The sequence below is a fragment of the Amphibalanus amphitrite genome, unplaced genomic scaffold (genome assembly GCF_019059575.1).
Source record: "Amphibalanus amphitrite isolate SeventyFive unplaced genomic scaffold, NRLGWU_Aamphi_draft 001173F_arrow, whole genome shotgun sequence".
Taxonomy (NCBI): domain Eukaryota; kingdom Metazoa; phylum Arthropoda; class Thecostraca; order Balanomorpha; family Balanidae; genus Amphibalanus; species Amphibalanus amphitrite.
Window position 1 is genome coordinate 198,838 of NW_024882667.1, and position 24,764 is coordinate 223,601.

The 24,764-nt window shown below is 49.1% G+C and overlaps 2 protein-coding genes across 2 annotated transcripts; both read right to left on the bottom strand.

The window, feature by feature from the left end:
- Window positions 1–955: 955 nt before the first annotated feature.
- LOC122370853 lies at window positions 956–3,595 on the bottom strand. Its single transcript, XM_043346810.1, has 2 exons — window positions 2,438–3,595; window positions 956–1,872 (listed from the first exon to the last, which is right to left on the bottom strand). The coding sequence occupies exons 1-2, from the start codon at window positions 3,540–3,542 to the stop codon at window positions 1,058–1,060; spliced, it is 1,920 nt and encodes a 639-aa protein (XP_043202745.1). The 5' UTR covers window positions 3,543–3,595; the 3' UTR covers window positions 956–1,057.
- A 12,458-nt stretch (window positions 3,596–16,053) lies between these two features.
- LOC122370854 (50 kDa spicule matrix protein-like) lies at window positions 16,054–18,174 on the bottom strand. The gene is made up of 3 exons (XM_043346811.1): window positions 17,886–18,174; window positions 17,297–17,472; window positions 16,054–16,839 (listed from the first exon to the last, which is right to left on the bottom strand). Exons 2-3 carry the CDS (start codon window positions 17,447–17,449, stop codon window positions 16,213–16,215), a joined length of 780 nt encoding a protein of 259 aa, XP_043202746.1. The 5' UTR covers window positions 17,450–17,472; window positions 17,886–18,174; the 3' UTR covers window positions 16,054–16,212.
- Window positions 18,175–24,764: the final 6,590 nt, after the last annotated feature.

Below are 24,764 nucleotides of genomic sequence, written 5' to 3' on the forward strand. Positions count from 1 at the left end.
TGTACATTTACGAAGCCCACCCCTGAGTCATGCAGCAAACGACCCCCCCCCCCCTCGCGTTTGGCCCCTGATGGAGCTAGAGCTTCGCTGAAAAAACGAGCGTGCTGCCTGTCACGAGAGGAAGCCAATACTACCCAAGTTTAAGGTCCTAGGTCATCGGGTGACCTTCCAGGTCAGGTCAATGACCCGAAAACCGGGAAAATCGGGACCTGTTAGAAAGTCGTAAGTGTGGCTGCTATGTGGTTTTCCGGGGTGCTGTGCTGATCACGAATATCGTGTTAGTTTTGATCAGAGATAATGTCATTAAGCGTTTAGACCAGGCCGGGTCAGGTCAGGTCAGGTCAGCCGGTAGGGGTCCTGACGGGTATTCGTAGTACCTGTCATCCGCCTCTGATAGCTTCGTAACATGTTACGACTTACGAAGGCACCAAAACTACTTCGCAAATGTTCAAATGGTTGCTAAACTCGACTTCAGCTCCAAAAACTAGCATAGAAACATGTAAAACTCGAAAAAGTGAACCGAGGTCACCAAAGGTCAATGACCTGAGCTGAAATTCAGGTGACCTTGACACCCACCCTAATGCATGGGAGCAACATCAAATCAAATGTTTGAACGTTTGAAACCACGAAAAGCTTGCAAACGCGCGGCTAATGCGAGCCGACATACGCCGAATCGCGATTCCGGCCAAACATGGTCTCGGAAAAGAGGTCACACGTCAAAGGTCATTTAGGTCAGGGTCATCAAATTTTCAGGGTAGGTGTAAAATTGATCAATGCGAGGGTACTGAAAGTGTTGTCGCGATCGGCCGCTTTTTACGTGAGTTATTCGCGAAAAACCTTAAAGGGGGTTGCATCAACCCCCCGCTGTGCCGGCGAGGGCTAGAATTCTGCTGCTCATGCGTGCAAACCCATACGCGAGCGTAACTTTTGAGTATCCGTTACAATTTTATTTCAGGCTATGCAGGTGAAAAGCACAACAAAATTCCAAAACTGGCGTATGATTGTTACGAGAGATGGAACATTTAGCACGACTTCTTGTTCACAACGCGGCGTTTCTTCAACACGGTGTTAGCGACCTTCTTGGAACCTCTGGACTTGCTGCGTCCACGGCTCGATCCTTTGCTTTTCGCGTTAAGTAGTAGGCTAGCTCCGGATCGGCCATAACGTCGCGGCTAGTCATGTTCTCGAGTCTTTGCTCCGTGAATTCTTGTTTCATTCGACTGAACAGTTCACGATAACGTGCCAAACGAGCGGATATACTAGGGATGTCATCTGATGGAGGTGGTGGAGAGTGACTGTTGGACTGGTGTGGACTGGTGGTGGTGTAGCATAACTCTATGTTCTCGCCGACCTGTGACTCTGAGAGGGGTGCTGACCGGCTAGCGGTGTTATCCGGTGTGGTAGCCCACTCAGGGTCAACGTGGAGCTGGTGGCGCTCTGCCGGATCAGTGAGGTGCGTTTCGCCTGTTGCCTGCTTCAGGGGACCAGAGCTAAATGGCGAATGGAGGACACTCGCTGCATTGCCACGGACTACAGCCAGCGCTAGTCTTTGTCGCAGCCAGGACGATTCACGCGCGTCGCCGGTCACGCTGACTAAACGGCCACCTAAAAGGCTTATGAAGCGGCTTGTTGCCGGGCCGTAGACGCCACTAGTTTCAATTGCCACAGGCTGAATTTGAAACCGATCAGCCAGTCCCGAGTACTTGCGCATCTTTCTCTCCTCAGCGTCCCTGGCTGCAGCGCCGGCAGCAGCGGCGGTGGCCGGCAGATGGGAAGCCGCGTAGGTGTTGACGCAAGTGGCATCCCACACGAGCGATTTTCCCTCAGTAAATGGGAAAAGCGTCAAGCCGTCCGGCCGTTTCCCATCACCACCAGGGTTGCCAGACTTGGCGATATGTCGCCAATTTGGCGAATTTTGAAAGTCATTGGCGATAGGAGCACGGCGTTTGGCGATAGGCGATAAAACGTCAAATATTGGCGAATTTCCAGAGTTCACCTCCAAATCACCAAATATTATCTTAAAAGTAAACAAAACAAAGCAAAAAACATCGTTACGAAATATTTCGTAAGCTGATTAATTTAACCTTCCAACGTTTCATATAAGGCACTCAAATATAAAAATGTTTCTGATGAAAATATCTTCTGCTTACTTGTAAACAACTTTGTGGCGTGTTGCGGGAATGGCGGGAACGGTTGCTTGGCGACCTTTGCTATTTTATTTGGCGCTGGTTAAGGTACGCTGTTATGTAGATGAATATGGGAAACGAGATAGGTAAATCGTAAACTTGGAAACGAATCGTGAACACGGTTACACGAACGCCAACTTGCGCTGCTACGTATGCTTATACAGTGCATCCTATTTGGCGAATTTTGGCGAAATTCGAGGGGCGAATTTGGCGATAATGACCATTCTGGATCTGGCAACCCTGATCACCACGATCGATGCCGGTGGGCTCAAGAAGAGATGGCAAGCCGACAGTCTGCAGGGCACGCTTAATCACGTCATTGAGCGCGGTGTGGCGGGGATGACGTCCCGCGCTCAGACGGCAGGTCAGCGCATGGTGTCCCAAACTGTCGGCCAGGGAGCCACAACGACACCTATGTGGCTGGCAGACTTCAGCTCCGACGCGCAAAGCAACGGCGACTCTAAGGGTGGGAGGGTCCAGCAGCGTGCCCAGGCTGGCTGAGGGCAAGGCGTGCAACCATGCTCCGCTCTCCACCGTCCCTGCTGCGAAAAGACGGGCTTGCTCTACCTGGGTAGCGGTGGCCAGTAGGCTGCTTCGCACTTTGTCGGCTAGTACGCTGTCCCATGCACGCTGACTTCGTGCAGCGTCACCTGTTGGAGGTTCCGCTGGCTCAGCCGCCATCCTCCAGTCCGTCAAGGTAACTTCTTGTTCCGCCGACAGTCTGGCGCGTAGCGATCCGGGCAGCATCGACATCAGCAGCTGCATACAATGGTGAAGGGATGTTACGTAGCTTGGAAGTGCAAGGTCTTGCGTGCGTCTGATGCCTAGTCCGCCATATCTAGTCGGTAAAACTGCCTGTGTCCAACTGTCCTGGCTAAAGGCGACGTTAGTAATGCTACAAACTGCAGCGCGGAGCGTCTCGTCCAGAGGTTGCAGGAGATCTAGTCGCCTGTACACAGGGGCTGCTCGAAGGATATACTGGAGTTTCGGGATCCACAGACAATTTCTCAGAAGATAGAAGGCCGAGTGCGCATCTATGTGCTGTAGCCGGTCCACCATCCGCTCCAGGTCATTTTTCTTCTCCGCCATTACTTTCTCGGCAGCCGCATCCATCATTGGCGCTCCAAGCATCCTGGCTTCAATGTCTTTTACTAAGGCAGCCCCAGGGATAAATGTGTGCAGACGCTCTATAATAGACCGCGTTTGGTGCTCACTACAGCACCGTGGCAGGATGATCTCGCATTTTGTAGGGTTGACAACAAGTCCTCTAGCTGATAGTGCTGGAATCAACCGTTCTAGGTCACGGCAGACGGTATCGATGTCCCCACCGATAGATCCATCGTCTAAATACCACATATTGAAGGCCGATTTCACTTCTCTGGCTGCAGTGTCAATAGCTAACGAGAAGACTGCTGGACCGCAGGGATCTCCTTTAACTTTTGAGTTACACACTAACTTTCAATTTGGTGTGGGTTTTTCACACCAATTTTCGTAGCGGCTTCTTTACATCTTTACTCTTCCAATGCAACTGACTTCAATCATTTTCAAAATTCAAAATTGAAAACAGTGTTTAACGCATCCAAAGCAGGAAGACGGTGCGGATTGGTTGCAATGATAAGTGATACGGTTATCCCGCGCCCGTTGGGGTCTGCCGAGCAACGCGCCCTGCTGGGGGGACGCGTTGCTTGACCTAGGCCCCCCCCTAAGATCTCGAGAACCACGCAACCTAGCGACAAGCGGCAAGCGGTGTTGGATAGCCTTAGCAGGGAACTACCTTGTGACCCAATTTCATTGACCTAGGTCAAACCGATGACGTCACAGGTCAGGTCAAATGTCGAATTTTCACCGTTTCATTTCAAGAAATGCGTTGTAAAATCGAGTAAAATGCATTTCATTGAAAATCATCGATGGGGAAATGTTCGTCAAACACATATTTTGCTATTTGAGGTCACTGATACCAGGTCAGGTCACTGAGGTCAGGTCACAGAGGGTCATAATATGAAAATATCATGTGATGCATGTTTTATGGTCCATTTTATATGCCAAATGCGATTATGTGGGTCAGGCAGTCTTTGGGGTCAGTTTAAACTATTTTCTGGTGAAGGTTACTTCAAAGTCAGGTCAAGGTCAGGTTAAGGTGAGGTCAAATTAGGTCAAATTTCAAAGTTGATATTTTTGAAAAAAATGGTATTGATTCGATGCAGCTTATCACGAGGAGTTCAATAGTAGTCTTTGTTTTGCGCCATGTGGTCTAGTATGGCTAAAAATTGAGTTCAAAAACTTGATGTCATCAATTTTGAACAGTTTTTTTTTCGTTATAACTTGGCCAAAAAAGGAGGTATCGATGTAAAATTTGGTATGTGTATAGAAGAGGGAAGGGACTAACACATGTATTCCATTTTTTTCGAAATTCGGAAAAAATTTGGGATTTTTTGCGTTTTTCAAAAAAAAATAATTGTTTTGATTTTTTTCTGGGGTCAATATCCCAAAATTTTGAAAACCCGGGATAGCAGTTTGTAGCGCCGTTTTTTGTCTACATGACCATATAAAGAATTTTGAAATTGCTTGGTAACTGTAGCTTTTGTGAGCGTTTCAGGATTTCATATTTTTTGCTCATTGTTGCTCGAACATGACCTCAGTTTAACCTCAATAACTCCTGACCTAAGGTGACCTAAGACTTGCAATTTTGTGTGAATGTGTCAAATTGATGCCCGGGAAGGTACTGAAAATTTGGCGGCGGCGCCACGAAATGTTCAGTACAGGCTATATGGCGAGTGCACCTAATTTGACCAAATCTACACCTAATCTCTTTTACAGCAAATATCTTTATTTTATTAACCCGCGCACCGACGGGGGTCTGCGCCAACTTCGCACCGACGGGGGGGGGGCGGATGACCGCCCCCCCTGAGATCTCGAGAACGAAGCAAGATAGCGACAAGCGGTAAACGGCATCGGATACGCACGGTCAAGATCTACAATTTTTACAAAGGTCATTTTCAGGTCAGGTCAAAGATGACGTCACAGGGGTCGAAAAAGTCAAAATGGCGGCGCTAGATATGGAGAGAGTTTTTCTCGAATAACTTTCGAAGTAGTCAAGATAGGAACAAACTACTAAGGGCATCATCGTGATCCTCTCGTCAATCCGCATCGAATGATATATATGTTAACCTCGAAAGGTCAAGGTCAAAGGTTGACCTCAGGTCACGTGACCTCGAGGTCATCATGTATATCATTCGATGCGTCTTGACGAGCTGAACACAATGAGACCATCCACGCGGCTGTATCTTGTTCCTGTACGGAGTTATTGGCCAAAACCTTTGGTAACCTTTGATGACGTCACATGACCTCACAGCTGCCCAACAGCAAAACGGACCTCAAGGTAGTGAAGGTTGATCGTATATGAAGTCATGTATGGTATATGGGGCCATTCCGACCCGTTTTAGTGGTAAAAATAGGGAGTTGATTTTTCCCCCATTGACTTATAATGGGGAGGTCGCGAAATTGACCTGACCTTAGGTCACCGATATCAAAATTCCGAGATAAACAAATGGTAGCTACTAATGACCTAATAACATCTTGCGACTTTCAAAGGCCTCCGACATCTACTGTAGCTCTGGCACGGTGACAAAGTTGCAAAAAAGTGACTTGAGGTTGGGTCATTCAAAGTGACCTGGTGACCTGACCTTAAAAGATAGGAGGTTCAAACTTGCACACCATGTGTAAAATTGATGAGGGAATAGTCGTACCAAATTTCGCGGCGCTACGCGCCGCGGTTTTCCCGCTATTTGCGAAAAACCTCAGGGGGGCGGATATCCGCCCCCCCGTCGGTGCGCGGGTTAATTTATTTCAGTGTTTTAATGTATGATACTCTCTGATAATATGACAAAGCAGGCATATAAGCCATTAGTGCAACCCTAGCTGATAGCTACTAACTGAGAGACACACTGAACCTAATTTCACCAAATCTGCACCTAATCTGCACCAGATGTTCACCAAATGTGTATCAGATGGCCGTCGTGGAAACGGCTATGAGTCGACATACGCCGATTCGCGATTTCGGCCAAACACGGTCTCGAGAAATAGGTCACAGGTCAAGGATGATTTGGGTCAGGGTGATGAATTTTTCAGGGTAGGTGTCAAATTGATCAACTCTAGGGTACTAAAAATTCGTCGCGATCGGCCGCTTCTTGCGCGAGTTATTCGCGAAAAACCGATGAGGTCCATCCGACCCCGCCCCCTACAAGTGTGACGGTTAAAACATTTCCCGATGTTGTGAGTGCCCAAACCGGTAATTGCAGAAGTAGGCCATGGACTCCAATCTCAAAACTAATGTTTAGGTGGGATGGTCACTTTAACCTTTCCATGAAACACCACATCGTGCTCGGCAGCTCGCGCCTTAATCAAGCCTCACACCGACCGGTGCTCGCAGGTATCCAGCGATAAGGCGAATCTTCGCCTACCACTGTACACAATTTTAAGGCTATATTTGCACGACCCTCGTTAATCGATCAACGTTGGATCATGCCCACGTTGGTTGGTTGGTTGGTTGTCCACTAAACACAGCGCACGTTAGACGGTACTTCAAAAAAATGCGCCAGGACTTTACGGACATCCTGTAGAAAATAACCAGATGACAATCACAGGCTGAACAAGCATTGACTATCCATAGTTCAAAGCGCACAGCGACGGGTAGCTCACTGCCCACCTAAAGGTACACACGCATCGTTTATACTGAAAGCCAGCTTTCCATAGGTGTCTCGTGAGTTTGTCTCCTTCAGCAGTCGTCGAAGACGTACTGTCTGAGCTGCCACCTGTCCGGCAGGGCGCCAGTGATGGCGTCGTACTTGGTGCGCAGCTCAGAACCCGACAGCATCCGACCGATGGCCTGTCTCCAGAGCTCAGCGGTAGCAGTGGCGCACGGAGACCCGCGGAAAACAGCGCACCGCTTCAGCCGGCCGTAGAGGTAGGAGCCAAAGTCGCTCTCCAGCTCCTGGCGAATTTCCTCGTAGGACTGCCAGTACCAGCTGTTATCCCCGAACATACGATCCCAGTCGCGCTTGTCTTTTTCCCAGATTGGCTTTCTCGCACGCCGTGTTCCGGGAGCATCTCTCGTCCTACGTCTCGGCTCATCCGCTGCCGAGCCCCCAGAGCTCCGCGCAGTGGGAGGAGGCACAGCCGGCCCTGGACGCTGCTCCTCGAGAGCGTGCTGGTCGGTCTCACGGCACCCACAGTGGAGCTCTGGGCTCCCCGGCGGGCAATAGCGCCGCGTCAGCAGAGTTTGGGACTCTTCGCAGGCTCGCAGCAGGAGGTTTACATTGAGCAGCAGCTCCTTCCTGCCCTGCGGCGTGTCCAGGTCAGCGGTCATGCCCTCCGGTTGCTCCGCTCGCGGCAGCCGCAGCTGTTGTCGCCACCAGCTCGCCACCGCATCGGGTTCTCCCAGCAGCAGCTGCATGTCTGAGTCTTCGAGCAGCGCCAGCAGCGGCGCCACGTCCCAGGTGTAGACGTCTCCACCGTGGGCTACCAGCCGCGCACTGCCCACCAGGTCGTCAGGGGCCGCCAGCATCGCCTGCACAAATATCCGGCCTTGGTGGTATCGCCGACCGAGCCGAGACCGTAACAGCTCTGTCCGGATCAAGTCCGGCAGGTCGGAGCAGTTTTCCACACCAGAGACGCCCTGGTGCCGATGTTTGATGATTTCCAGAACTGCATACATAGTAATGTACCGAGCTGCAAACAGCTGCAGCGAGCGGTCCGAGATCTGCTGATCGTTGGACGTAGTTTCCTCGCTGCCCGAGGCCCTATCTGGCGCCATCTTTTGCTGGTAATGAGCGTACCACGGCTGTAGATCGAAGCAGGTGTCGTGCCACGCTAGCAACGCAGCCAGCATGCGCTTCCTCATCCTCTTGACTTCACGCTGCGTAGCGCACAGGTCATCAGCGGTGTACTCTGCGAAGAGGTTGATTTTCGTCCAGAAGAAGCAGTGCAGCGTGCCATCTGTGAGTGCCTTCTCCAGTTTGTCCAGAATCAGGTGCATCGCCGTGGTGGCGCTTCTCCAGCTCTCCCTGGGCAGGTCCTGACACAGCCACAGAGCCGTGGTCTTGATGTGGTAGGACTTAAGACGCTTTCCAGTGTCTTTCACTGTTGTCGTTTTCCTGCGTTTTTTCATCTCGTTCTTCACATTTTTTAGGCCACGGGCAGCGATCCTCACGGTAGGGAAGAGGTGCCAGCCAGCCACCACCTCGGCGCGTGAGAATGACAGCCGCAGCTCGGTGTACTCAGTGGAGCTCCCCGGGTGGCCGGTGGGCACCAGGTGTACGCCAAAGCGGCAGATGTCCTCCCGCGCCTCTGCCGGTGGGAAGTCGGTCACACGTCGACGGGTGCGGAACTCTTCTGACGGCCACACGGGCCAACGGAGACAAGGCACCCAGTCAATGCCACCGTCGATGTCTCCTTTCTGACGGACATTAACGGCGGGCCCTGCTGTTTCGATGATGACATCCGAGCCATGCCTGGTTCTGCACCAATCCTGCACCAAACGACGGAGATGGTCTGCAGAAAACTGGCGAGGATTGCTATGGTCGCATGCAGACGTTGGCTTGACAAACAGCAGGACAAAGCCTGGATTTTCGGTCGGCTCAGCCACCAGCAGCGGCGCCGAGTCTGGGTCGCCGTCAGGAGGAGCCGGGTCCACCGAGAGCGGCGGCCCCTCGGGGTCATCAGCTCTGAGCCAGCGGCATGGGCCGAGCTCCATCATGACGTCCACGTCTGAGGCGCACTGCCGGCCGTCGTTTCCGTCGAGGTCGTCCAGTCCCTCGATGCTGCTGCCGGACTGGTTGAAGTGCAGCACGGAGAGCCGGCCGAGCGGGGAGCAGGACGGACAATCGCCGGCCGCGTGCACGTGACACCGCTGAAGGCAGCGCCACAGCGGCTCACCCGGCAGCCAGTGCAGCGCTCTGCGGGCGTTGTCCCAGGCACGGGTCACAGCATGTGTGCGGTAGTTGAATGGCTGGTTACTTTCCAAGAGAAGGCTGACTACCTTCTCACTAATGGGTCCAGCTTTCTTGACCAACAGGTTCAAGGCCATCAAAGATATCGGCTCTCTTTCTTTCTTGTCCTCATCTTTTTTCTCAGTGTTGACATCTGCCGAAGCCTGCTTGTCGTACAGTTCAATCAGCCTTGCCACGTTGCCAACTGATGATCGCTCACTTTTGTCACGCGCGCTGCGAAAAGGAACATCCTCGCTACTGACCTGGCCAAGTGACGATGGGGGCTTGCTGAACATGGTCACCAGTTCTGTCACGGTTGGCCTCGCCGGTGCGTCTCCTCTTCCGCGGGTGCGGCCAGCTCTCAGCTGGGCGGCCATGGCCGGGTCCCGTTCACCTCCTCACCTTGCCATAGATTTCGCGGTCACCTCGTCACCATGCCATAGATTTCGCGGTCACCTCGTCACCATGCCAGGGACTGCACGGTCACCTCGTCACCCTGCCAGGGACTGCGCGGTCACCTCGTCACCATGCCAGGGACTGCACGGTCACCTCGTCACCCTGTCACCCTGCCAGGGAGTGCGTAGTCACCTCGTCACCCTACCAGGGACTGCGCGGTCACTTCGTCACCCGGCACGGTCAGCTCGCCAGCAGTAGCTGTCGCCGTCTGCCGGCACTGTCGTCGTCTATAATCCATCGACTGATATGCAAGCTTTGCCAACGTGGCAAATCGACCACGAGTGCAGATAAGGATACTCAGCGCTGATCCTCGCAAATCGACAAGGACAGAATATTTACAATTGTTGACCGACCCGTCAAGTGCGTTCGTATTAGCCGTTTTCACGACGGCCATCTGGTACACATTTGGTGCACATCTGGTGCAGATCAGGTGCAGATTTGGTCAAATCAGGTTCAGTGTGTCTCTTAGTAGCTATCAGCTAGGGTTACACTAATTGCTTATATGCCTGCTTTGTCGTATTATCAGAGAGCATCATCGATTAAAACACCGAAATAAATTCATAAAATGTAGATATTTGCTGTAAAAGAGATTAGGTGCAGATTTGGTCAAATCAGGTGCACTCGCCGGAAAGCCCGTCGTGAAAACGGCTATTATCGAGTCCTGCGCGATTTAGCCCTGTGTAGTCAACTCCCCTCACCCCCCCCCCCCTCTCTTGTAAGTTACTCGCTGTGAAAACGCGGATATGGGTGAGCACTGAGCACTGAGGAGGAAGGTGAGGAATTATCAGAGGGACGGCAACTTTGGGCCGAGGGGCGCCTTTTGAGCCTATGCATATGACTCTACCTACTTAGTTAGAAGAGCCCATTTTTACAACATGAACAGCTTGCGTCAGTCTCAGGCAAGTCTCAGGTAATGCCCTTGGCATAGGTGGCGCCACCGTCGCAGTGTATTAATCCGACCTAAAATATACCTAATCGGCTACCGCGCAGATATTAAATTTAATGACAAACGGTTTTCAGACTTGGTGTTTTCTAATGACCTTTAACCCGCGCCCCGTTGGGCTCTGCCGAGCAACGCGCCCGGTTGGGGGGGGGGGCATTTTGGCCCCCCTAAGATCTCGAGAACCACGCAACATAGCGACAAGCGGTAAACGGCGTTGGATAGCCCCAACGGGGAACTACCTTGTGACCCAATTTTATTGACCTAGGTCAAACCGATGACGTCACAGGTCAGGTCAAAGGTCCAATTTTCACCGTTTACAGGCACTTCAAGAAATGCGTTGTAAAATCGAGTAAAATGCATTTCATTGAAAATCATCGATGGGGAAATGTTCTTCAAACACATATTTTGCTATTTGAGGTCACTGATACCAGGTCAGGTCACAGAGGTCAGGTCACGGGGGGTCACAATATGAAAGTGTCGTGTGATACATGTTTTATGGTCCATTTTACATGACAAATGCGATTATATGGGTCAGGCAGCCTTTGGGGCCAGCTTAGATCACGTTTTGGTCAAGGTCAGGTCAAGGTCAGGTCAAGGTCAGGTCAAATTAGGTCAAATTTCAAAGTTAATATTTTTGCATAAAATGGGTATGGAATCGATGCAGCTCGTCACGGGGAGTTCAATGGTGGTCTTTGTTTTGCCGTACGTCGTCTAGAATTGCTAAAAATTGAGTTCAAAAATTTGACGTCATCATTTTTGAACAGTTTTTTCGCTATAACTTGGCCAAAAAACGAGATATCGATCTGAAATTTGGTATGTATATAGAAGAGCGCTGGGAATATCACATATATTCCGGCTTTTTCGAAATTCGGAAAATTTTTGGATTTTTGCAAAGTTTTTCTAAAAAAATCAATTTTTTGATTTTTTTTTTTGGTCAAAAACCAGAAATTTTGAAAATCCGAGATAGCAGTTTTGTAGCGCCGCTTTCTTTCTACTAGACCATATAAAGAACTTTGAAATTGCTTGATAACTGTAGATTTGGTGAGCGTTTCAAGATTGCATGTTTTTTGCTCATTTTTGCTCGAACATGACCTCAGTTTGACCTCAATAACTCCTGACCTAAGGTGATCTAAGACTTGAAATTTGGTGTGAAGGTGTCAAATTGATGCCCGGGAAGGTACTAAAAATTTGGCGGCGCTGCGCGCCGCCGTTTTCTTGCTATTCAGGAAAAACCACAGGGGGGGGGCCAAAATGGCCCCCCCCCCAACGGGGCGAGGGTTAATCACATTCCAATTATGATTTGTGAGTGACGACACACCCTATTGAACATCACCACCTAGAGCGTTGTAAACGCGGAACGCCTTAGATGTGTTCGGCTCGACGATACGGATCGATTGATATGCAACATGACTTTTCCCGGTAAGGCCATGGCCTTATCCTGAGCTCAAGTTTCTCGAAATCCTTGAACGTAAATGGGAAAAGAGGATCATATATTTTCATGCATGAGCAATTTTGTCACTGGCTTTTCTGAAACTACATTTTGAAAAAGTTATTCTGACATTAGCTTTAGCTATTTTGAGGCACTAGCTGTTTTGAACAACCAGCTATTTGATGCCAGCGACTTTATCACTATATAGCTGTGTGGAGGAACTAGCCTCTTTTGTACTAGCTCAAATGTCAAAGTAAAATGTTACTGGCTATTCTAATACGCACCCGCTCAAACATCCTCCGCCCCAGAAGGGCGTGGAAATCCAGAACACCCAGCGGGACGCCGGTTGAAAGCCTAGATTCCCCTGCACTCTACAGCGTGGCTTTCTTCATCTCTTTTTGTGTAATTTGGAATCCGCTGTGATAAGAATTTTGCCGTTCTATTTGAAAACAAATTAGGTACGTATATGTACTTGAGCATATGTGGTAGAATGCGTAAAAACGGCGGAAGAAGAGCATGAGGCCAGGTGAGTGTAACTGTAGCAGTAACCACAGGTGCCTCAGTCACCGTTACGTTATTGATTCCTGCGTGGCTTCGGTCGATGGCAGGCGGTCAGACATTTGTTTACAGTAGAGAGCGGCATGGGCCGACCCAGCGAGGTCGTTGTCATGGCTACCAACAGTCAACAACGTGACCGGTAACTAGCACAATAGTACGTGAGATGTGGGCAGTGGGCACCCGTTAGAAAAAAAAACTCGCACACTGCACACACGCAACAAAGCAGGAAACACAAGCTTAAATGCACATACATGCATATATGTATACAATTTAACAACGGAAAAGCGAAATTTATTACTACTATCCAACAATTGGCGAATGTTTGTCGAAGTAACAGCGAATTGTGGAATGCTTTAAGGCAATCGTTAATAGTTAGTCGATCTAGCCATGTAGAGAAGCTGAATTTCATTAAGGTTAGGTCAATTGATCAGCCTTGGTGACCTGGCTATCAAAAACCTTGCGCCGGAGTCACAAGATTTGCGGAAGTGATGAATCGTTTTTGTTTTAGACATTCGAAAAAGTGAGGCCTCTCAGTCGTGAAGGCCTTTCAGTCACGATGCTGAGTTACAGTGACGGGAATTCCAACGTGAATATATGTAATTTATCGTTATTAACAGCCCATCGCATGATCTGAATTTGGGATTTCCAGAAGCTCTTCCTAACTGGAAAACTTGACCCAATTTTTTTTTTGCGGAAGTCCAGCTTGCGGTGTCGCAGCTGACGCGAATCGTCGGTAATCTGACCTTGACCTCGACGGGTGCCGAAGCAGGGAATTTTTGACCGCAGCGTCACGAGAGAGAGAGAGAGCTGCCGGGTACGGTCTGGCTCTTTGCGTGTCGTCGGGGGGATGTCGGATGATCACGGCACAGTGTCAGCTGGAGCGTCATAAGCCTCCTCTGGAAGGGTGTCCCAAGTCGCCCAACCAGGGGAGCGTCCTAAGTCGTCCCCATTCGCAGGAACTTCCTAGTTCCTAACCTCCTCCCATGTGGAGAGGCGTCCTAAGCCTCTCAGCCGCAGGGGCCTCTAAAGTCGCAGCTAAAAAATCGTTCCGAAAAAGTGTCACCAGTCGTTCCCTGCCTGAGGGATGTTCTATGGGCGCCTTTTCCGTGTGGGCTCTGAATTCTGAAAGGTTCGGTTTCTGGTGGGGGCCTTTTCTCCCCCCCCCCCCGATCTCGGCAACCAAGCATCGGGGCAGCTACAATACAACCGGTAAACGACGTTTGTTAGTTAGTTCGTTGAAAGACGTACAACTTTTATGTTCACATAATAACAACACTTTCGCCTTCGGGTCAGGTCAATATTGATGTCACCAAATTTTGTTTTTGTATAACTGTTGCATTTGCGGAAATGCTTGCTATTTTCTCAACAGGTAGTTAGACGGAATCCGAAATAAACGTTAAATGTTTTGAACATAACTTTTCCCAAGCTCCAGTAAAGTTTCTCCGTCAAAAATGGCATCAGGTCAGCGATTTTAAATTTTAATGGTCACAACTCACAAAAGACCTAATTTCACAAAATCGATTTAGCATGTAGGTACCTACCTACTTTTTTAGTAAGGGTCGTGTCATGTGCAGGCCTCTAGCTCCATCATGTCATGGGCTATAACTAGCGGAAACCTTTAAATGACCACTATCACCTAAGATGACCTTTCTGCACGGTTTAATGCTTGTGTTTACCATACCAAATGTGATGCTTTGCAGGTTTCCGTGTTGCATTACGAACAACTCGCATAGCATTGACGAGCAAAATAGGTATAGTGCATTGTGTGATCCACGTGACTTTCAAGTAACAGACCAAACAGACCAAACATACAACACATTTAACCCGCGCCCCACTGGGTCTTTATATAACGCACCCTACTTGGGGGGGGGGGGGCTATTCATAGCCCCCTCCTAACTCTGAAATTACTGTGCCGATCGTCAAAATTAAAACGATGCATGGTAGCCCCGGAAAAACTTTCGAGCTAACTTAATTTCATTGATCTTGAGGTCACCGATGACGTTACAGGTCAGGTCAAGGTAGAAATTATCGATGTTTTTCATTTGTTCACATTTTGGGCTCTGGCCGCCGGCTTACAAGTCAGATCAGGCTCCTTTTTGGTTTTCACACTCGTGAATAGGTGCTTTATCGCTGAGGGTACGAAACTTGTAATTCGATTTTCAGGTCAGGGTCAGGTCATCACAGGTCACGGAAATTTTATATCATGTATCGGCCACGTGACACATGTTTTATGGTCCATTTAAGCCGTAGATTTCGAACTATGTGTCGCCTGTGTCATTTGAGGCCATTTTCAGCTGAATATAGCTTAGGTCAGGTCACTTTCAGGCAGGGCTGCGGAGTCGGAGTCGGAGTCGGAGTCGGAGTCGGTCGGAGTCGACAGTTGTGACCGGAGTCGGAGTCGGAGTCGATTTTAGAAACCCGAGCCGGAGTCGGAGTCGGAGTCACCGAAAATCTGTCGACTCCGCAGCCCTGCTAGGTCTGCGGAGTCGGAGTCGGGAGTTGGAGTCGGTCGGAGTCGACAATTCTGCCCGGAGTCGGAGTCGGAGTCGGAGCTGGCTTTTGAAAGCCGGAGTCGGAGTCGGAGTCGGAGGCGCCGAAAATCCATCGACTCCGCAGCCCTGCTTTCAGGTCAAAAAGGTCAAATTTTAAAGATGATTTTTTTTTTCAACAAAAAGGTGTTTGTCAGATGCAGTCTGAGCTCAGGAACATGATGGAGTTATTTACATATATTGCTGTACGATGTTAAATATACGTACTGATAATTGAGAATTGAACAGAGAGGGATACTTCAGCAGAGAGCCGGCTGTTTATCTAGCGTGCTGCTATGCAGTGCCACCGAGAGCGTTCGACAGACACCATCAGATAACTTTTGTTGAGTGGAGAATCAGTGCGCGAATTTGTGACCATGAGTCAGCGATGCGTGTGTCGTTTCCTTTTTAGTCGCCTGCGTTGCCTTATCATGATGTGTGTGAGCAATCTGACAAGATGCGGTAATAGGTAGGTAGCCATGTTTCGGCGAGGACTGTATGAACGAATTACCGATGTCCTTGTTGTTCTGGGCGCGACTGACCTGCTTTTGGCATCTTCAAAGGTCTGCTCACCATACTTTATCTTTTAATTTATTTTCCGCTGAACTCGACCGCTGGGCTCAGGCAGCTAGCCACAAGGCGCCGCTCTGTTTCCATATTATCAACTGGACGTATATGATCTTACCAAGGTCATATTTGCAGGTGCTCTGGCTGACCGGATCACTAGCGATTGTCACGTCTCTGAGGTCATCGAGAGACTGGCCGCCATCCAGGCACCGCAAGCAGTGGCGAACACAGCAGTGAAGTGCCAGTAGTCTCCGCGTACTCAGTAGGCAAAATAATTCTTCCTGCAGCCCTCAGGCATGTTTGTGTAACAAAAGGGCATTCTTTTTTTATAAAAAAAAACACTTAGCGACCTGATTAACACTCCAGCAAATAGTTAATCCTTTCAACGGAGTAAACACAATCGGAGGCATGTTTTTATATTGATAACATAATCGCATCACATCACATAGCGGCTACATGCGTCCCACCACTCACATAAGGTACTGTTGACGTGTTCTGTTCAACAAATAAAGGATAAACACAGGACGCAGGTGGGCGGCAGGCTGACCTGACCCGCCCCTCAGCGGCCGTAGCCCAGCGCTCCGTGACCTGCGCCCGCCGCCGCCTGGCTGAGGTGGGCCACATCACTCTGAAGCGTACCAACGGCCTGGTTCAGGGCGCCACCCGCCTGAACCAGCGAGCCCTGTGCCTGCTGAAGGTTTGCCGACAGTACCGCGTTGCTGGCGGCCACCTGACCTCCCAGACCGGCCGAGAGGACCGGGCGCTGGCCGTAGCCGCCCCCGAGCACCGGCCGGGGACGTCCGACAGCGCCCACCACTGGCCGAGGGCGTCCCAGACCTCCGACAGGTCGCTGTCCTCCAACGACAGGTCTCTGACCTCCGACCGCGCCGTACCCTCCGCCGCCTACCACAGGACGCTGTCCTCCAACCACAGGCCTCTGACCTCCGGTTACCGGCCGGAACCCTCCTCCTCCTCCGACCACCGGCCGCTGTCCTCCGATAACCGGCCTCTGTCCTCCAACTGCGCCGTATCCTCCGCCTCCAATCACCGGGGAGTGCGCCACTCCTCCCAGACCGAGTCCCGACTGCACCGAGCTGGCGCCCGTGTTCGAGTGGGTCACCCCGCCGAAATTGGCTGAGTTGGCCGTCGCGCCGCTGAAGCTGGAGCTGCCCAGGCCTGATGATCCCTGTAGCATGAACGGAAGAGGCGGAGGTTAGACTGATAGAGATGCTATGCTTCTGCTGGAGGTGATGATAATATCGTTTTTAGACTTATACAGAGACTGGCTGTCGTCTTTTAGATGGTGTACTAAGCAGCTAATGGAAAACAGAAGGCAATCGAAAGCCAAACGCAAATTATGCTGCCGTATGTTGCACAAATCATTTTAATCGTACTCGGGTAAGAATGGCCGGATAATTGGCGTTTCCATGCGACGATCTAAGAGATACTCTATCACCGGCAACTATCACGCATCACTCATCAGCATCTAATGCTTCCTAAACATCTAATACGTCATCAACATCGAATGCGTCAACATCTAATACGTGTTCACCATCAAAAGCGTTAACGTCTAGTACGTCACCAGCTCTCCCTCCGTGACCCCGGCCCCTGCCCTGCCGGATCTGTGCGGCCCCCTGACTCACCGAGGCCGCCGACTGGGTGGTGGTGAACCTGCCGCTGCTGTACGGCTGCTGGAAGATCTGCTGGGAGACGGTGCCGGACGCGTGACCGGACGCCGGGCCCACCAGGGAGCCGGCGGCGGACGCCACCAGAGTCGTCAGCAGGAGCGTCAGCATCGTCGTCAGCAGGATCGTCAACTCTGAGGGAGGTGTGGGAGGGAGACCGTCACACTCGGTAGGCAGAGAGGTGGTACGGCGATTGCTTCGATATTGCGAGTAGTAGTTGTGTGTACTGTGTAGGCATGATGTATGATACCTGACTACGTCTCCAAATAAAGTCGAGATGCTTAACATCTCCCAAATTAAGTACACTCACAACTACACGAGTGTGAAAAGCCTTCAGCAATTTACAATGGAGAAGGCAGCAGTCATGACATTAGCTTAGCAGGGTTTATCAATGATATGCAATTTTTGGGTGATTCCAGGACTCATGACCGATGCACTTAAATCACATTCTATTTTCGATTATATCACGGATTATAATTAAATATCCATGTCAAAAGAGCGAGCATCTAAAACACTTGCTACCAGCAATGATGCAATGCTACCCTACCTTTGATTCCAAATGGACTTCAGGATCCACTGAGGTGCGGCTAGACGAGCATCGAATTTATATGCTGGATGTCCGCTGAGATATTCTTGGAAGAGATTACCGTCACCCAGTGACATGATCTTAGTGACCAGAAGGAACACTCAGCTTCCTGATGAATCTGAATTTCCGACGAAATTATATAACCCACTTGCGTTGACCGTGACCCAGTAGAGCTGACCGCACGGATAGCCACCCGCGAGTCGCGGCTCGACTTAGTGGCAAATGGCGTGCCGCCCCTCATCATCCAACCCTATCCGAAGGGCGGGTGGGTATCAAACTGCGCCACAATCCAGCTCATCTCGACCGCCTCATGGTTTGTCGCGGACTGGACTTGTGTGGCGGCCCGGTAAGAAATGTTGCTGGACCCCTTTGACAACAATGAACCCATCCTAGTGAACCCTGGCGGATAACATTTTTATTTTATGCGTATCATGTCATAATTTAGGAACATAACTAGTATAAAATGATTGTCACAGAGCAAGTCTAGCATATAGGCATGGCATATCATATCGAAACATATGCATTATCATATGAAAAGTGCATTATCTGGATAACCTTATCTACCTCATCTATAACCTTATCTACTTAACCTTGTAAACTTATCTGGAAAACTTATCTGGCTAAGTTAGGGATAACCAAGATGCTCGGATACTGACCTGGGAAGTTAGGACTTTCCATAAGGTTCGATCCAGACGGCAGGGCGATGATGTTTCTACCGCCCTTCTCAAGGAACGGAACAGACTCGGGTATCTCGTGCGGAGCAGGCTTGGAAACCCTCGAACGTTGTATTTCGAGCGATGCGATGTGACCGCATTCAGCATTGGCTGAGGGAGGCGGCTTCGTCAGGGTGGAGGCCAGAGCCACACAGGTAACGACTGCCACACGGAACGTGGTGGTATAGATTCCGGCCGTTGCTTGGTCGGGGGGTCGCCTTTATACTCGAGTAAACGAGGGCTAATTCGTAAATAATAAAACAGACCTGTCTTTTGCCGCCCTTGGTGGCGACTCAGTGTGCCAATGGTTACTCAGCTGGCACTGAGCAGAATCTGTGGGCCTCTGACAAATGTTCCTCAATGCCACCTCGGTGGGTCAATGGTTACTGCAGATTTTTTTTTTTTGTAACATACGCAGACGTGGTTGTGATAAGGTGTGCTATTTTTTTACCAAAGCTAACATTTGAGGAATACTACAAGGGGGTGTTCAACCCATTCCTAAGAGGACGGGAGCTAACAAATATAACCAGTGACCCCTTGACACGTGCGCACGTGCAGTAGCACCCAAAGCGTAGCTTATGAAAATTCATTAGCCGGCGAGTGCCTATACAATCATGCATTCCAAGTTTCCGCACAATCGACCCAGTAAATACCGAATTATTTTAACTGTTATCAAGTCGATACTTCTTCGTATAGCAGGTAGCACGTGCATTAGGGATCAACCATACACATCAGGAATAGTCGAATACTTGGCAGACATGGATGAAGCTACCTTTCAAAACAGATCACAAGGGAAACGGTCCAGTGACTGCAGAGACATAAGCTACGCTGAATAGTGACTACTTACTCAGAAATTTCTATAATTCTACGAAGACCAAGCTTTACTGGTTCGTTTGTAATCAAATTATCCGGCATTACGTTTTATTTATTTCGGCATTGAAATAAAGTTATGATATTTGGATAACTGCTGTAAAAAGATATCTAAGGAGGCTTGAAACGATCTCACGCATGTCAAAGTGTTTTTATTTTAGCGAAAAAAAATATCTAAAACAGTAAAACAAGCTTTCGGCATTACGCCATCATCAAGTTTGAATAAATTAACATGTTTTTGATTTTCAAAAGCTAGAGCACAATCACATTGTTCCAGGCATCCTCATAGCAGCTCACTTTTTAAGCGTATTGCAATACGTTGCAAATAGTGTGGTACATTGCACATGGCAAGTAAATAATGTACAACAATGTATCATTACGTACACTACAACATGACATGCACACAATACATCATAAGTACAACGATGTCAATAAATCTCACCTCAACATCAGCCGCATACATCAACACTCGGTCAGTAAACATTGACATTAACCCGCGCCCCACTGGGGTCTGCGTATAACACGCCCTACTGGGGGGGGGGGGGGCTATTCATAGCCCCCCTCCTAGCTCCGAAACTACTGGGCCGATCGTCAAAATTAAAACGGCGTCTGATAGCCCCGGAAAAACTGTCGAACGAAACCTAATTTCATTGACCTTGAGGTCACTGATGACGTCACAGGTCAGGTCAAAGTAAAAACTATTAGCATTTTGGCTTGTTCACGTTTTGGGCTCTGGCCGCCGTCTTACAAGTCAGATCAGGCTCATTTTTGGTTCACACACTCATGAACAGATGCTCTAGATACCCTGAGGGTACCAAACTTGTACTTTGATTTTCAGGTCAAGGTCAGGTCATCACAGGTCACGAAAATATTATATCATGCGTCAGTCACGTGACACATGTTTTATGGTCCATTTAGGCCAAAGATTTCGAATTTGATGTCGTCTGTGTCATTCGAGGTCATTTTAAGTCGAATTTAGCTTAGGTCAGCCGTCAGGTCACTTTCAGGTCAAAAAAGGTCAAATTTTGAAGTTATGATTTTTCAATAGAAAAGGTGTCTATTGGATGCAGTTTGAGCTCAGAAACACGATGGTGCTATTTATATTGGCGTACGATGTCAAATATGTGCTGAAAAGTGATTTGAAAAATTAATAATTGTTAATTTTTTGCAATAATGCGTATAACTTGGCCATTTTTGAAGATATTTAGCTAAAACATGCTAGAGTTAGTTATAATAACGCGTTCTATCACATATATTCCTATTTTCTTTCGAAAAATCAAAAACTTTTTGAAAAAATGTAAAAATGTAGGTTTTGAATTTTATTATATGAAACAGGGCATATTTTAAGGATTTTTCACTGCGTCCCAAAGGTGGCATAGGGCACATGCTTTGATCGGAAAGGGCACATTGCAAGCGAAATAGTATATAATGCAAGTGAGATAATGTACAGATAAATTGTGTACTGTGCTGGTGGAGGGGCACTGCAAGCGGGATATTGGGAGCGGGCTGTGATTGCTTTTGGCCAGTCTCGAAATTCGCCCAGTCGTAGTGCGTTCTTTATCCGCATTCAAAGGGCGGACCGGCGATTTAAAATGACATTTACATTGTTGTTAGTCACTCGTCGTTTTCCTGAACGGCGTTGGGCGTATTTGACCTCCCTTGACGCACCAAATTGTACCTATGCTTAGAGAATAAATATGAATATGCACATGATTAAAATGTGATACATACGTCTCTTCATGCGTTTTTCACCCTTATCAATTGATTTAAAATAGAGGTTGACGTGTGAAACATGGCCAATTTGCATTGAAGATACTATGTGTTTGAAATAATTAGATGACGTAAGGTCAAACAGTACCCACCTAAGTTGTGACAAAAAATCATCGGATTTTAAAGCTACATAAAAAATCCATCATAGATTAATGGTTTGGATGAACGGATGCTTTGGATGCTTCGGATTTCGCTTCCTTACTGCCTATCATGTAATATAACCCAAACTTTTCCCAATGGAAGTTCCTTTGTTTAATTATTATGCCCAGAAATGTGTCGATTTTGTGCCATGTCCGGGCGCTTTGGGGGGGGGGGGGGAGCATGGCCCCGTGGCCCCCTCTATATCCTCCTATGGCCAGACGGCCATGACGGCCCTGATCTGACCGTATGCCATCAAATGTCAAACTTCGCAATGATGCGATATTTTTTTCGGAAAACGTGCCGGTATCTCAAAAACTATGATAGCTAGGAGGGCGCAATCGATAGGAGAAAAGCAATCGATATATCTTGAACAGCTCTTTCGTCAATATTTCGTCAGGATTGAGTTCAGATCAACGGTTAAGGCTCCATAGCCAAAAACGGGTAAAATTACCATTTTTGTCAATATTGGTTTCATGAAAAGCTTTTGAACTAAAAAAAGGTAGAGAATTTTCGTTTGCACGATCGTTCTTCTCTCATTTTTACCTCGAAATGTCAAGGTCAGAACTTGAGCTCACATTACGGTCATTTCGTGACCAAGATAGATCATGTCGCATATCAGTCGATGCGTTTCGATGAGGTACCTCAAAACAATGATACAATCCACTGTGCATGCAAAAGCCCTGTAAGGCCGGATTTTGGGCCAGGCTCCGGGCCTGCGGGCTCCAACTTGACATCTCTAAACAGGACTTTAGGGAAGGGCAGGACACAGAGTCTGAGCCCTAAGGACAGGGCAGGCACAGGCAGGCCATGAAGCTAAGCTAAGACGGATACTTGAGGGCTGGGTAGGATGCAGGGTCCGAGGGCAAGGCAAGGCGCGGGTCTGAGGCTATCATTACACAAGGCCGGAGAGTAGTGCAAGACACAGGGCCTTAGAACACCTGATGATCAACACACCTGATGGCAGGGCAACACGCAGGATCTTAGAGCAGGGCAAGAAATAGTACCTAAAGGTAGAGCAAGACATAAGACACAGATATGACACAAGGCCCGAAACACCGCCCACGTCTTGTCATACCTTCGGGCCCCGAAAGTATGACAAGACGTGGGCAGTGTTTCACGGACGTCGGACGCTGCTATCAAATTCCGCGAGCTGACGTCATACTTGTGGTAGTGTTTGAGCAATGGGCCTGTTGATGTCTCCATGGAAACCCAATTTGACACGTGTAATAGCAGCGTGCTGCTATCACCGGTGAAACAGGGCCAGGGTATGGGGCCTGAGGGCAGGGCAAGGCTCAGGGCATGGAGGCAGAACAAAGCACGGGTTCTGAGGACAGGTAAGGGCACGGGGCATGAGGACGGGAAACGGCACGGGACCTGAGGGCGGGAGACACCACAGGGCCTGATGACAGGGCAGGGCACAGCGCCTGAGAGCGAGCATGGGACACGAGACCTTAGGGCAATGCAGAATACAGGGCTTGAGGGCAGAGTAGGACACAGGGTCTGATGGCATGGGACGGCACAAGGCCTGACGACAGGGCAGAGCACAGCAACTTAGGGCGAGGCCGGGCAGGGGCACGGGCCTGAGGGCGATACAACGCATAAGGCTTCATGGCAGAATAGGGCACAGGGTCTAAGGGCAGGGCAATGCACATGAGGCCTGGAAGCAGAACATGACAGGACAGGGCCTGAGGCAGGGCAAGGCATTAGGCTCGAGGATGGGCGCGGGGCCGGGGCATGAGGACATGGGAAGGCACAAGGCCTGATGGCAGGGCAGGGCACAGTACCTGAAGACAAGGCAGCGGCACGGGGTCTGATGGCAGGACAAGTGTACAAGGCTTGAGGGCAGAGAAGGGCAGGGGCCCCAAACTAGGGTAGGGCAGGGGCAGGGCACGGGGCCAAAAGACGGGAAGGCAGCGCATCAAATTTCCAGGCAGAATATATAAAGTATCGTGTTTGAGGGCAGGGCAGAGCGGGGCACAGGGCCTGAAGAAAGGCCAGGGCACAGGGCCTGAAGAAAGGGCAGGGCAAGGTACAAGACCTAAGGACAGGGCACTGGGCAGGGCACATATCCTAGGGGTATAGTAGGGAAGAACATAATAAGGTGTATGACCAAGGGTAGGGCAGGGCACAAGGACTGGAGAGGGCATGTATGTGCTTAGGTACATAGTAAATCAGGGCACAAAGCAATCGGAAAGCTAACATCTTTTACACAGTAAAAGACCGAGGCATGTTACTTATTTTTGCTCGCACTTTTCGGCTGAAACCGTGGCATTTCAGTGTGGGACGCAGTGGTCCAAATTTCGCGAGGGCTACGTCCCAAAGGCAGGGGGCTGCGTCCCAAAATGGGACGCAGTCAGTATGTTAAAATATGCCCTGATATGAAATTTTCGAAATTTTCAAAATTTTGAAAATCCGAGACGGCAATTTGATAGCGCAGTCTATTCTGAGTGCTCACATGCAAAGAAATTGGATCTAGCTTAAAAACTGAGCCCTCGGGAGCGATTGCCGTGGTTCAATGTTTTGCGTCGAAATCGGCCGAACATGACGTCACTCTGACGTCATTTCCGGCCGACCTATGGTAGCTACGAAGTTCAAATTTTGAATCAAGGTGTCAAATCGATGCAGCCGAAGGAACTGAAAGTTTGGCATCGATACGTCAAGCGGTTTGGAAGTTATTGCAGAAAAACGGGAGGGGGGCTATGAATAGCCCCCCCCCCTTCAGTGGGGCGCGGGTTAACATTATAATCATATTGGAAAACATTGCCGCTTTCGGCGTAATGCCGAAAGCTTGTTTTACTGTTTTAGATATGTATTTTGCCTAAAATAAATACACTTTGACATGCGTGAGATTATTTCAAGCCTCCTTATATTAATCATAACCATGTCATCCATCCTCGCCCACATAAAAAGATATTTGGTTAGACTTGGCTAAGTTTGGTATATTTACCAGATGATACGCCGTGAAAATAGGTACCTAATTTCCTCCCCGCGTGTGCTCAAAGTTCTGGGATCAGTGTGTTGTTTGTCTGTGAATTGTCGTAACTTTTTTATTTAATTCAGAATTCAATAGCCAATTTATCACTTATTCAGGAAAAATAAGGTAATGATTTTGAAAATTAAGTGAAAATGACTTTTCACCAGTAAGTGTGGCTCCATGCTAGCAGGATTTTTTTCTTTTGATATAACTTTTGCGGTGCGAATGATACTGAAGGAAGACGTCTGCGCACGCTTTGAAAATGATACAGGCCAATGATGACGGCTGCTGGCTCCGGCCCTGATATATTTCCCGGAATAGTGTTAAGAAGTGGCTTCCTCGCAGGTTTCCATTCCACTGAGAAGTGCATAT